Raw genomic sequence first — 14,058 nt, forward strand, 5'->3', positions numbered from 1 at the left:
GGACTTGGGGGGAAATGATAGGGAAGGTGCTGCTCTCTCATAATGTAGTCTTTAAACGCACATCTATCTGCCCATCTAGGGCTTATGGACTGCATTTATACGTTACATTGTGGTATGGTGATGGTACCTTACGAACACATGCATTGTTATAACACGTGACGTTATAATGCTAGTCACGGTTCGTCTCAAGACGGCCGATGTCCGGAGAAAGACACGACACCGTCGTTTAGAAATAGCCTCGTCGATGTCTTACTGAACAGCCTTCCCGAGTCGTGGTCCTTCTCCAGTTTCCAATCTGTGTAGATGAGTTCGCCGTCCTGCGCGCGGGGGGGGGGGGGGGGGGGGGAACACACGTCACACGGAACTGTGAGCGTCAGAAACAATGCACGACGTAGACAGGGACACGGGACCGTCCTCGCTAGGAGGTGGGAACGTACCTCGGTTCCGACGTAGAACTTGGAGACCACGTCCTCCAGGGGTTTGACGTGTTTGGCGGAGGGCACTCGGAGCAGGGCGTACTCTGGGTTCGCCTCCGACCTCTCGGTCTGCAGGCGGGGCCCTGTCTGTTGCGAGGCGGGAGGCATAGATATATATATATATAACGACATGACGACATCTCTGACGTTGATAAAAAACCAAACCGTTTCAAAATTGAGCAAGTTATGGTCATTTAAAAAGTACATGTAGCACCAACACTATGTTATGGGTGAGCGAGTTGACTGTAGCAAGATGGCCGCCATGTGCGGACGTTCTAGACTCCGCCGTAAGACATCTAGACTTTATATATATCTATGGCGGGAGGGGGGAGACAAGGAAACGCCACACTGTCAGACAGCTTTTCTGGCTTCCCAGAAAAGTACAAATTTGCAGGGCGTTATTTCTCAACAGATACAGAGCACGCGCTGATATGAGCGAATGCCGAGATCGAGACGGGGTGTCTTGATTGACGAGGGGGCGAGCCGTCGGGGGAGGCGAACGTGGAAAGCTGATAAGCGCGCTTGGCAGACGCCTGGGTGTCTTCGCCACTGCCGCTTCTTTATCTTAATGGCGGAATGATCCGGAGTGTTTATGGCGCCCGCACAGCTCGCCAGGGGTGAGGCCCTGCCAATTCTCTTCTCGCTATCAACAGGAGAGGGTGAGGAGGAGAAGAGAGGGGGAGAGAGAGGGAGAGAGGGAGAGAGAGAGAGGGAGAGGGAGAGAGAGAGAGAGAGAGAGAGAGAGGGGGGAGAGAGGAGAGAGAGAGAGAGGGGGAGAGGGAGAGAGAGGGGGAGAGAGGAGAGGAGGAGCAGAGTGGCCTTTACCAGTCACAAAAGCCCCACTGTCTGAAGGGACAGTGTGAGACAGCATTGTTCACACCCCCTTATCACCAGGCTGATTCCAGATCCTTAAATCCATTAGATTATCTGTCCGAGGACCACCAGATCTCATTACAGGATGACTGATGAAATATGGTCAAGACTCCATGTTGGCTTTGATGACAGACACTGTGCATTCAATCAACAACAGAAAACAAATGAAAATAGTTTCAGCCCCGTTAATGGTATCAACCATTTCGCCTCAGAACACGGGGATGGACTGCACTGAACAGGAGACATTGAAGGATTTACCACTGGCATCTGTTAATCCTAACAAGTAGATCCATTACCCAACTAACATTTTATATGTTAAGATCCATTATCCGTTATCTTCTGATTCCTATATCGATTGATTTGGATGGTTGTATTTCAGTCTAGTAAGCGTGTCTTCTATTTACGATAACTGCGTTCTCCTCAGTACAGGGGAGGACATACAAACTCCATGCGGAAAGGCCCGGAACATAGCCCACCTACAGGCCGCAAGCGGGAACTGAACCCAGGGCCTTCTTGGTGCGAGATGGTGTCTTACACAAGGGCTGGCGTTTGATTCATCAGCAGGATTCATCCGGATTCCGGATTCATCAGGATTCAATCTTCTGCATACCAGCTGTTGTGTTGAATGTCTGTGTTCACTATACAAATGAGCTCTCTGACCTTCAGGGCCTCAGAAAGACTTTTCAGCAGGAGACCAGAGCCATGCGTTTGCGCTTTTCATTATTCTTGAGTCCTGTTTCTAATCGCTTGTTACTCTCTCTCCACTCAGCTGACTGCAGTCGCACCGTAGGCGGAGACCGGACTGTTTCCTTCCATAAAGGATAGACAGGTCAGACGTTCCAACCGAGGAAGGGAAGATCAGAAGACACCTGGCTGTGCAGTGCCCTGCCTCGATCCACCTTCAGTCACCTCGCTCACGCCTCGGGAAACGCGAGGCACCTCGCTACTGTGCCAACGTGACAAAGTCCAGGTGATGCCCGGAAAAGAAAAAGGCAGCACGTTTCTTGGTTGAGCACGTGTACAAATGTCATAACCGTGGCCCTAGCTGTGTTTATAGAAGCGAGACCTTAGGCCAGACAAAGGCAGGTTTCTTCCTGACCGGGCGAGACTGGGGGAACATCTTTTGGCTCCAGGGCCTGAGCAGCATATTGCAAAGAGCTGACAGTCAACAAGACTAACGCTGCCTTGTCTGGCGAGGTATCGCTTAATAAAACAGTATGAAACTGGAGAGGCGAGGGGAGAGGGAGAGAGGCTACGGCCCGCTGATCACGGTACTCACTGATCCCCTGGAGAATCGGAGACGCACGCGCACGCACGCACAAACCCACACAGACAACCTCCCTCACACACACACACACACACACACAGGTGTCTTTGATCCATCCGGGGCTATCTCCTTCCATCTGTATCATCTATTTCCAGAGTGTTTGACCTGACTATGATGAGTGATTTGAGAACAGATGTTCCGCGGCTCTGTAACCGGCTGGTCTGCGCAACAGTTTAGCATTCCCCTTCGCCTGCGTTGCTTCGAGGACTGAAGAGAGGAGAGGGGGGGGGGCGGGGGGCAACAATGCAGAGAGAGTGACAGGAAGATAAATAAACATGGGAGCGAAGCTGACCTGCATCTCTGCCTGAAGGAGAAAGGGAGTACAAAGAAGATAAAGAGAGAGACAGAGAGAGAGAGGGAGGGAGGGAGGGGAGAGGGAGGAATACTCACCTGCGTTGCTACCAGTATGGCTGTCGCAGGTGTTGTCTTGCAGGCTGAATTTCAAAGGGCTGTACTCCCCGCTGGTATCAATCTTTGGCAGGGCGACCTGACACGAGATGGAAACAGAACATTGGTCGGGCAACAGACAACAGTCAAGCATTGGCAGCCGTGGAGCTTTTTGGGGGGGAAAGGCGCCGCCTGCGGTACCCTGACGAGCGGCTTCCAGGTCAGGTCCAGGTGCTTGAAGGTGTTGGGAACGCCGTGGGGGTTCTCCAGAGGTTTCTCCTCCGCCTTCTGCCTCCGGTCTGTCATGGGCTGAGTGGCCATCCTCGGGGTCCGGATGTCCCAGAACATCACACAGCTGATCCAGGAGAGAGAGACACCGACAGAGAGAGAGAGAGAGAGAGGCAGAGAAAGAGGCAGAGAAATACAGAGAGACATAGAGAAAGACAAAGAGATAGAGAGACACACAAAGAGAAAGAGACAGAAAGAAAGAGAAAGATCCTCTTTAATAGTGGAGCTGTTGGACAGACCTAGATCATTCTAGATAAATACAATCCGTTTGTAGATGCCCAACCAAGTCGTACCAGTCAGGGGCGCAGGTGATGACCTGAACACAAATCTGACTCTTGTTCTCCACCGGAACCCCAAGCCTGGTGACCTATGACACAGAGAGAGAGAGAGAAATCAGCAAAGTGGCAAGACCAGGCTGTTCTATTCCTTGTAATGGTGAGCAACACTGAGGGGAATTTATTGGGCTCCCTAGGGATCCCTGGTTGATTGACGGGCCGTCTCTGGTGAAGCGACTCTGTGTTATTAATGAAGCCTCGAAGCCCACCGTTTTGAAGGGCATGGCAGTGTCACCGCTATTACAGGATAGAGTATCGCGTAGAGAGGGACCGTGACAAGTCACTCAGGGGTGTCACTCAGTGTTTTCGGCCAAATTCCGGAACGTTCCGCTGCTCGGGAGCGCAGACAGGGCCCCGTCATGGAGACATGGTAATATGCCTAAAAGCCCACGGTGACATTCACCCTTGACCCCCCCCCTCTCAAATAATCCCCTTTCATCTCCAGCGATGATGGCTCCCCTTCTCCCTCTGCCTCGGCTTGCTAAATCAAGCCGCACATCCAAAATGCTTCAGTCGCATTCGATTTGAATCTCGTCCCGTCGTTATCGCAGAATTTCCCATCCCCCCCCCCCCCCCCCCCTTCCAAAATCATTAGCGCGATAAGAGGCCTAACCCTTTTTTTTAACTGGAGTGTTTGAACATCAGCCTGTAAATTGGGTGTGAAGGCCTAAAAGCATGGGCTGTGTATCGAGTTCTCTCCGGTATGTCAGATACGTAACCTCGGGTGTTTGCTCAAGATCTGATAAGACACAGAGCCCAGATTGGGGAGAGAATCACGACAACTCCAGGGAGATTGTAGACTGCCTGGCACAAAGGACTTCTAATGTAGGGCAAAAAAAAAAAAAACTCTATACATGCCTTATGACAGGTTGTGGCTGTGAATGCCATGGTTATACATTCTGTACATTGCTTAAATAACTAGATCAACTGTGAAATCATCCTCCTGGACAGTATCACATCCACGGGCGTTGTGTTTTTTTTGCACCCCCCCCCCCCCCCCGCCTACCTCAAAGTTCTCCGGCAGCCATTGGACATCTGTAATTGGCGCTTTGTGGCCGCTCTCGATGGCTGACACGGCACAGTAGCGCACCACGGGAGTCTCCTCCGCTCGCTTGTCTTCAAAGGCCTGCCGGGAGCCCGAAACACAAAAGGGATTACGCCATGGGCTGCCCCTCCCCTCCCCCCCCCCCCCCCCCCCCCCACACCAGCACCTCACGGCGACCAGACCCTATTTGTCCCCGTAGCACCGCTTATCGGTGACACAGAGTTAAAGGGTCGACGTGAAGTGATCCATTCAAACGCTGGGTTGTGCTGGTTTTGGGGGGAGGGGGGAAGAGGGGGTAAATTCAAACTTTTTTTCGACAGAAGCTTTGGGTTACGGCTCAGTGGACACCTAAGTGCGGACGGGTGCTTTTAGTTGGCACTTTGGCCGTGGTTAGTCGTGGTTTCTGTTTCTCATCACAGCCTAAGATCATGGGGCTTATTCACAAAAATTCGGGACTAAGCACAATGTTACTGTATCCTGCTGTGTATGTAGGATATGTTAACGCTGGGCCATGTGGCAAGTCTGTGTTTGATTTGTTCAAAAACGCGTGAGCAGAACTTCTATTTAAGACCTTCTCATTTGTATCCCCCCGTTTTATCTGACGGGGCAGAAAACAGGCGCTAGCTAAGCACACCTTTCAGGGCCCCGCCGCATTGAAATAATTGGCTTTCAGCAGATAAAACCGCCCCTGTTTGTGGTGCAAACATATAAAGGGGGTGCCGTAATCTGGTGTGTGTGTGCTATGGGCCCAGGCAGCCAATCAGGACCACTGTGGGTTTGTGTAACAGCTGGCGAGTGTTGTTGACTCTGGGGGTGGGGGGTGGAGGGGGGTTGGAGAGTCAACAGGGAGGGGGAGGAGGAGGGGAGAAGAGAGGGGTGAGGGAGTGCTGCTGCTAGCCAAGGTGCCACGGTATTGTGAAGGGAAGCTGGAGCGGGCGTGACTGTACGAGAGAGAGAGAGAGAGACACAGAGAGAGACACAGAGAGAGAGAGAGAGAGAGAGAGAGAGAGAGACAGGGAGAGACAGGGAGAGAGAGAGAGAGAGACAGAGAGAGAGACAGAGAGAGAGAGAGAGAGAGACAGGGAGAGAGAGAGACAGGGAGAGAGATAGAGAGAGAGACAGAGAGAGAGAGAGAGAGAGAGAGAGAGAGAGACAGAGAGAGAGAGAGAGAGACAGAGAGAGAGAAACGCGTCTGGTTTCCATGAAGGGGGGGGTCAGGTCAGGGGAATGAAGGGGCGCCGCAAGGTGACGGAGGACCGACTCGGTCGAGCGCGAGGGGTTCCAGCGTATCGGACGAGGAGACGCAGCGCACCGGGCCGCGCCGGCCTGGCAGGGCTGGAGCTGAGGTTTGTGGGTCCGGCTCCGGCAGCTGCGGCGGTGCTTCAAGCAGAACTTAGCTGCATTCCCCTTTAACGAAAGGCTGTGGATGAGCACGAGCCCCGGCAAGGCCAACGTATCATCGTCGTTTGGTCCCGTCACCCTTCACCTTGGGGGAAGGACGGCCTCTCTGGAACCTGCGGCGGCTTTCGATCCCACCCCAGAACGCTTCGATCGAACGCAATCATAACGGTACTTCGCGGTAGGTGATTTAGTTGTGGAAAAGCCTCACAAGAAAGGACACGCAGCGTTAAAGCGTCCGTTTGGCAGACGCTGGGGGCCCCATTATGACACGGCTGCGGGTGAAATGACGAGGACCTGTCAAATGTCGTACGTGCTGTCATCAAGTCAGAATAGCAGTTGGCACATCTCTGGGTCGTGAGTCATTGGGACGGCGTGCGACACCAAGGCGGTGGCGACTTACAAAGGCGTTGGCGTTTGCGGCCATGTTCTTTCCACCGCTGGAGCGAGTCCCCTGTAGTCGCTCGACATGGGCCGATATGTCCCAGAGCACCACCTGACGGGACAAGACGGCAAATCAGTTGACTTGAGAAGCAAACACCTGCTGCTCACAGTTCAGCACCTCCTGACACACTCGCCTCCCCCTTTCCCCTTCACCCCTCCACTCCTTCTCCTTTTACCCCCTCATCTCCTTCTCCTTCTGCCCCCTCCCCTCCTCTCCTTCTCCCCCATCTCCTTCTCCTTCTGCCCCCTCCCCTCCTCTCCTTCTCCCCCATCTCCTTCTCCTTTTACCCCCTCCCCTCCTCTCCTTCTACCCCCTCCCCTCCTCTCCTTTTCCCCTATCTCCTTCTCCTTCTCCCCCCTGTCCTTCCCCCCCAGCTCCTTCTCCTTCTGCCCCCTCCCCTCCTCTCCTTCTCCCCCATCTCCTTCTCCTTTTACCCCCTCCCCTCCTCTCCTTCTCCTTTTACCCCCTCCCACCCTCTCCTTCACCCCCTCCCCTCCTTCTCCCCCCTCCCCTCCTCTCCTTTCCCCCCCTCCCACCCTCTCCTTCTCACCACTCCTCTCCTTCTCCCCTCCTCCTCTCAGTCAATCCACCTTCCCATAGAAAGAGGCCCCGAAGGGAAAACAATGGACAAGAGCGGCAGAAAGGCTAAAAATAACAAGAGCGGAATATGGCCCATTCTGTAAGCGATATTTGTTATTTCTTATCGGATTCCCTTGAAATGAAAGCAGCGTAGCAGCCCAGAAGGACATGGGAAAGGAAATCCACCGCTGAGGTGGTTATATAATAGTCTGGAATCTCATAAGAAAAGTCTTTGGCGCTGACGGTTAGAGGGCACCAAAAGAGAGACGGGGAGGGAGGGAGGGAGAAGGGTGAGGGAGGGTGAGGGAGGGTGAGGGAGGGAGAAGGGTGAGGGAGGGTGAGGGAGGGAGGGAGAAGGGTGAGGGAGGGTGAGGGAGGGTGAGGGAGGGAGAAGGGTGAGGGAGGGTGAGGGAGGGTGAGGGAGGGAGGGAGAAGGGTGAGGGAGGGTGAGGGAGGGAGAAGGGTGAGGGAGGGTGAGGGAGGGAGAAGGGTGAGGGAGGGTGAGGGAGGGTGAGGGAGGGAGGGTGAAGGAGGGAGGGAGAAGGGTGAGGGAGGGTGAGGGAGGGAGAAGGGTGAGGGAGGGTGAGGGAGGGAGAAGGGTGAGGGAGGGTGAGGGAGGGAGAGAGAGAGAGAGAGAGAGAGAGAGTCAGCGGCCGTGAGATGGAGGAAGCGGGGAGCACCTGGCCGTTCATGCAGCCGCCAACGATAATATTTGGATCGGAGGGGCAGAACTCAAAGGAGAAGACGTCGTCCGGGCACTCCAGGAGCAACTGCAAACCACAGAGAGAGCCACATCAGGCCGAGGCCGTACATTTCAAACCACAGCAGACTTTCAAGTGCTGGGCCTTTGCCATCAAATGTATTTATGTATCCAAGTCATTGAACGCAAGGATCAGCGGTTTTAATCTCCTGATCCACAAGCATATGATTCTACTTCGCTAAGCATACAATAGACTTGTGGATGGATTGACATTCTTATAGTAGAAATAAATGTTCATGTTTGTTCATTAATGTGTATTTCTTAGATGTGAATGAGCTACAGCAGTTTAATCCTTAATGGACATAATGATAAACATGTTTCCCTGTGCCTATAACCAGCCAATCAAACCAACAGTCTGGAGACCATTGTACACGGTAAGAAATCAAATCTTCTATGGGTACATTTGAGTACATAAAAGTTATGGTTTGGTTAAGGTATGTAAAAGTTTGCTTGAAAGCTAAAAGGAAATCTACGAATGACCCCTGCATTTTGCTAAAACAAACAATATCTCAGATTGACAAGTCCAAGCACCCCCTTAAAGCTATTTCTTCTTGGGAGATAGAAGAAACTTGTTACCTGTCGGTGAGGATTTAAGAGAGATCTGAGAGAGAGAGAGAGAGAGAGAGAGAGACAGAGAGAAAGAGAGAAAGAGTGAGAGAGAGGGACAGAGAGAGAGTGAGAGAGAGAGAGAGAAGAGAACGACATGAAAGGAGAGTCTTCACACGTACCTGAGGATTGATGGGATCAGAGAAGCTCCAGAACAGAATGAGAGAGGGATTTAGCAGCAGCTTAGTGGAGGCATTGATCCTGTCTTCGAAGGACAGCCTCTCTATCACAGACACGGCGATCACCCCTGCCACAATCAAATACATATCACTGTCACAACTAGCTGGAAAACCCCCCCCACCAAAACACACACTTACGACCTAGTACAAGTTGCTGTGACACCGACAAGACGTATTGGTCTGTGTACCTGACAATAAAAGACTTGAAGACGATTACACCGACATAGCATATGATATCATATGATATCGTGATATCATATGATATCATATGATATCGTGATATCGTATATCATACATATATGACCAGCATGGTGGGTCGGTCGTGTAGGCCGTTGCTCACGGCGATGTGTCATTACCGCGGCCTCACCGTTGATGGTGGGATGCCAGTTGATGTCGCTGATGGTCTTCTCTTTGCTGAAGTGCAGGTCTGTGAAGGACTGGTATTCCTTCAGGTGGGTGTCGGCCTTGCCCCCGTAGCCGCCGTCGTCCTCTTTCAGGGCCTTCCAGTCGTCGAGGAACACGTCCATGATCTCGTTCTGCTGGAGGGCCGTCTCGAACCTGCGGGGGGGAGAGGAGCCGTATTTTCCGTTTCACCTCAGACGCCTCGGCGCTGAGCGGAAAACGGACGACTCTCCGCGTCGCGCGGGGTAGCTTTGTGCTGGACGGCAAATCTCGCCGAGACTGAGGACTTTGTCATGGATGACGGGTAATAGATAAGGTGTCTTGAGGCCCCTGTAATGACAGGTGTGGACAGCCCCTCCCCTCGCATTATTAGTAAAAAAAATAATCCCCTCGAGTTTGAGACTCCATCCATCACTGAAACGTTCCCTCACCTCCAGGCGACCGAGTTGACGAAATTCTTCAGACTCTCCGACTGAAGGCAGTTCTCCTTCTCCTCCTCGCTGAACTCTCTCGGTTCATACTGGGTGCACATATTCTTTGGATATCTCCTGCCGAGTGGACAAATCACGGGAAAAAAACCTTATTATTAATACCACGTTGTTTATTTTTTGTCTGAGGTATTTGGTAGTTCAACTCAAGTCAAGTTGGAGTTCTATAGCACATTTATAAGCACCAAGAGTTGCACCAAAGCGCTGTACAGCACCATTTTCAAACACGCATTTCAAACACCACATGCGGCCTTCGGTATATGCGGAACGATACCATATTGTTTGCGTGCTGGAGCTGTGGAGGGCAGGGATGGCCTGCACAGCGCTCTGTCTCTCCATCTGCCGGAGGCTGAAGCTCCGGTCCTGGTACGAGGAACACTCCATGTGGCCGTCCTTGGTGTCCGCCGCGTTGCGACTCGAGAAGCAGACGCGCGCCCCGAATTCCCTCCGCGCCCTCGAAATCTTATATTTCAACTGCGGGGGACGAAAGACAGTCGGGCGGATATAAACGGGCAATAGTTAGTTGGGCAATAATGACGTTGCCTGAAGCTCAACATCCCTCGATTTCCCTTCTGAGGGTTGACATGACGGTGACTTCCTCTACTATTCCTCCAGCGCAGTATTATTAGTGTACTGCATGTGTTGTGATCATAATCTGTCGGTCGAGTCTCGTCTCCGTGGGTTACCCTAGGTCTGGAGTCGGTGACAGACTCCTCCTCGATCTCCTGCTCGCTGCCCAGGGAGACCCAGGGCTGCGGCTCAGGGGTCTTCTCCTGCACGAACACCTCGGACGGCACGGCCTCCGCAGCCACTCCCTCTTCAGACGCCGGGAGCTGAAGCACAGGAGAACGATAAACAATGTGAAGACATCCGTAGAGGAGAGAGGGATTACGGAGCGTATTTCATATAAATTGAATAACCGCCTTGGCTGCATCTTAAATCTCAAGAGCAGTTTTTTTTGTGTGTGTGTGGGGGGGGGGGGGAATCAAGAACAGATGGGAAATCTTAACTGTGGTAGGTTTGTGGAAACCTGTATTGTTTTATAATTTCCTTTAGTTATGGTACAGGAACTCACACTTAACATCTTGTCCTTGGTCTCCACTGTCAGGACCAGGTAGAAGCTCTGTCCGTGGATGAAGTCGATGTCATAAACAAGTAGGATCTCCTCCTCTGGGTAGTCCTACCAACACGAAGAACCACAAGTCCACAGGCGTTTCAATAACCCATTACACAGTGTACGGTTCAATTCAAGTAGACAGAACACTGACCAAAAGAGCACCTTGTGAAAATATAAAAGACTCATCGCGTTTTATATAGTGTGGTCTTACGAAACGAAAGTCATTTTATGTCAAATAAGAATCCATTCTCTTTCAGAATGGATACATTATCAAGGATGGAGGACCGGGTCTGCAGTACCCGGCTTGTTAATATCGCAAGGTGTTGCAATGTAGGACCCGCACATAACCATGGAATCATTTATAGGGAGTGAATCATTTCCAGGGATGACAAAACAAAAGGACATGGGCTCTGGGAACTCTTTTTCCCCCCTCACCACCCCGCCCGCCCCTCCCTCCCCCGTAGCATACGTGGTCTGTGGGCCATCGTGTTGTCGTGAACATCGTCCGAGTGTGACAATGACACGCGGGCCCCGGCCCTACCGTCACCAGCTGCTTGGCGGGGCTGAAATCAGACACGGCTGCCCTCGTCCTCATGTCCTGCAGGATGTCGTCCTTCCTCAGCAGCTTGTAGGGGTTGTCCCCGGTCACGTCCTCGTCGGCTCTGCATCCGAACATCTCCTGGGTGGCGGAGGTCAGCACCATGGGGAAGATGTCGACTGACGGGCGGAGGGGGGGTGGGGGGTTGGGGGGATGAGAGGATGAGTCGGTTGAGAGGTTCGGAATTGGAAATCGGCTCCATTTCCTGTGTGACTCCCCCGATGGTCCAGGAGGAAATTGCAGGGAATCACTCAAATGAACTCGATATCAGTCAATGCAATCGATAATCAAGCGTTTCTGTTAGGGGGGGGGGGGGGGGGGGGGTGAACACTGGGAATGATAAGCACTGAGCAAAGCAGCGAGCCCTTTTGTAAACAGGACTATCGAGCTCTCCTTACACCCAAACAGTGGCATTGCATCCGATAGTAAACAGGGCTTCATATAATTACAGTTCTCGTCCCACTTGCAGCCTCTTCAAAGTCTTATTCCACAAGGTTGCGGAGGAGACCAAGAGAATGCTAAAGTAGAGCTTAAGTAACCACTTCCCAACTGGGTGTGTCAACCTGTTTTATCCAGACCACAAGGGCCCATGCCAAATCATTGTAGTGGAAACTCACACCCTTCATTTCAAAGAGAAATGTGTGGAGAGAGCATGGCATTGTTATTTATAGTAACAATGTCATTCGCGACACTTGTTGAGAGGGCAAATGTGAATTCCGCCTTCCCCTGAGGTGTAGGACTGAAGTCATTCATAACATTTCTTTCATCGTTGAGGGAAAACATCAGACTATTTTCTGTTGGATGTCATCAGCCATAGTCTGTAAGTAAAATGCATTCTTTATGAATATAATAAGTTATTAGTCTAGTCAACTTATCAAACAAACTCTTTGCCTACATAACACAAGACCAACCCCATTATTCTTCTGAACGACAGATCAGCTGAAACAGTTCCCTTCACTTACATGGGAGCTTGTGAACTAATCTGATGCATAAAGATAGGCCCATATCTTCAGTTCAGTCATTTGTTGAGATTTAAAATGGACTCCGATGACCATCAGCATGTTTTGAGGGGTGGGTGACACTGAACATTTTTGAAGCTGCTCTGACAATGAAAAGATGTAAGTAAAAATACCTATATCCATGCGTATGTCCACAGGCTATGCAACATTACACCTAAGCTCACATCAAAAGCATGCATAGGTAAAGGCTAGGGTTGTAATGCTCAAAGACAGCGCTGATGAGTATATATCGTGCCCATTACATCACCACTTCAGAGCGAAATAGGCTTAGGCCTCCGGCTTCCAGAAGTATCCATTGCCAGCTGGAATGAATGACGTGTGCAGTAGCCAGAACTTTCACACAAATGCAGGCAATCAAATAACAGGGTCGTTATTCAATCAGAAGGCCACTTTGCCAAAAGCTGATCTCTGTTTGTTTTTTGTGGCACGCACTAGTATACGAGTATGAAGTGATAAGCCATACTTACTCATACTAACAACTGATAACCATAACTTGAGGGAGGTTTTGCACTGGTGAGTCAGTCTGCCAAGTCTAAGCTATAGAGGGATTCTGCGATAGGAGCTCTAGTATTTAGCCAAAGTGTTCCCACACAACCCTTTGTGTTTACGACCCAATGTCGGCCTTTTCAGACTGCAGAGTTCGGGTTGCTAATGGTTTATTGAATTTCATGGGAATCAGCAGAGGAACAGTATCTGATCACACAATTTCTACAGCAGTGGAGAGGCCTTTGAAGTTTCTAAATTCATGGCAAACGTATGCATATTTGAGTATCAATGAGATAACAAATTAGTTAACATAGGCTAAATAACTGCTGATCAAAAGAATAATAATACATATACTGTACTTACGCAAAACTATCAATCTTTATTAAATGTATAGGTCAGAAACTGTTAACTCAGGCCTCCAACAAATACGTATTATGAACATTGCACTCTGCACGTACGTTTACAGCATAAGTTATGTTGTCTCTTTATGAAGGTCGTATTGACATAAAGGTGTCGATAATGGTGTCCATATATTCAGCAGTCAATCAAATTCTGAAATTCTTACCTGAGTCTGCAGGAGAATCAGCATCATTCTTTTTGTCTACAATAAAGAAAACAGAGACAATCAAACTATGACTCATTGGCCATTGCATACACCCATAATGTGTCAAATTCCTTCTTTTTGTCTACGAACAATGTCATTGAAATAATCGTTCTTTTTATTTACAATATAGAAAACAGAAATAATCCAATCATGACTCATTTTCCAATGTATACATTCATAATGTGTCAAATGTAGGTTATGAGAGTTGAACGTCAGCGGACCCACCTTTACCTTTCCCCTTACTACCCACACCGTTTCCAGTGCTCTTAGGTCTCTTGGAGGTCATCCTTTCTGCAAGTGGTAGACACACGCATTTGGGACCAAAGAAATCTTGTATCTAACCAGGTAGATGAATAAAGTCTACATGGTCATTCATATTTTTGTATAATATATGAATTGATATATATGCTTATAAGGTGTCCACAATACAGCATGTCCACGATTCAGCTTTATCATTATGTGACGCTGGTGACATCTTGTGGGCGATGCAGGTGGTACTACTTAAAATTGTATTATCATATAGCCTAAAAAATATATTTCCAAAAACAAAATCCACGGCGACATCTAGTGGTTAATGTTGATGTTTCGAGGTGTAGAAAAACAAAACATTTAAAGCAATACTAAGATATATTGTATCACGTTTAAC

General features: G+C 50.1%; 1 protein-coding gene across 1 annotated transcript in view; it reads right to left on the reverse strand.

The window, feature by feature from the left end:
* The window catches only part of dnai3 (dynein axonemal intermediate chain 3), a 16,077-nt gene extending 2,379 nt beyond the window's left edge, over positions 1-13,698 (reverse strand). Inside the window, exons 1-18 of the mRNA XM_067230192.1 lie at positions 13,638-13,698; positions 13,374-13,409; positions 11,247-11,422; positions 10,664-10,768; positions 10,275-10,421; positions 9,863-10,062; positions 9,532-9,648; positions 9,066-9,256; positions 8,642-8,766; positions 7,834-7,923; positions 6,533-6,625; positions 4,693-4,812; positions 3,645-3,718; positions 3,265-3,418; positions 3,067-3,163; positions 1,320-1,322; positions 438-559; positions 221-317 (exon numbers count right to left, since the gene is read on the reverse strand). Of these exons, the coding sequence (XP_067086293.1) occupies positions 221-317; positions 438-559; positions 1,320-1,322; positions 3,067-3,163; positions 3,265-3,418; positions 3,645-3,718; positions 4,693-4,812; positions 6,533-6,625; positions 7,834-7,923; positions 8,642-8,766; positions 9,066-9,256; positions 9,532-9,648; positions 9,863-10,062; positions 10,275-10,421; positions 10,664-10,768; positions 11,247-11,422; positions 13,374-13,409; positions 13,638-13,698 (2,008 nt within the window). The remainder of the gene's footprint in view (positions 1-220; positions 318-437; positions 560-1,319; positions 1,323-3,066; positions 3,164-3,264; positions 3,419-3,644; positions 3,719-4,692; positions 4,813-6,532; positions 6,626-7,833; positions 7,924-8,641; positions 8,767-9,065; positions 9,257-9,531; positions 9,649-9,862; positions 10,063-10,274; positions 10,422-10,663; positions 10,769-11,246; positions 11,423-13,373; positions 13,410-13,637) is intronic.
* Between the last annotated feature and the right edge of the window lie 360 nt (positions 13,699-14,058).

The sequence above is a fragment of the Osmerus mordax genome, chromosome 27 (assembly GCF_038355195.1).
Source record: "Osmerus mordax isolate fOsmMor3 chromosome 27, fOsmMor3.pri, whole genome shotgun sequence".
In the NCBI taxonomy this organism is placed as follows: domain Eukaryota; kingdom Metazoa; phylum Chordata; class Actinopteri; order Osmeriformes; family Osmeridae; genus Osmerus; species Osmerus mordax.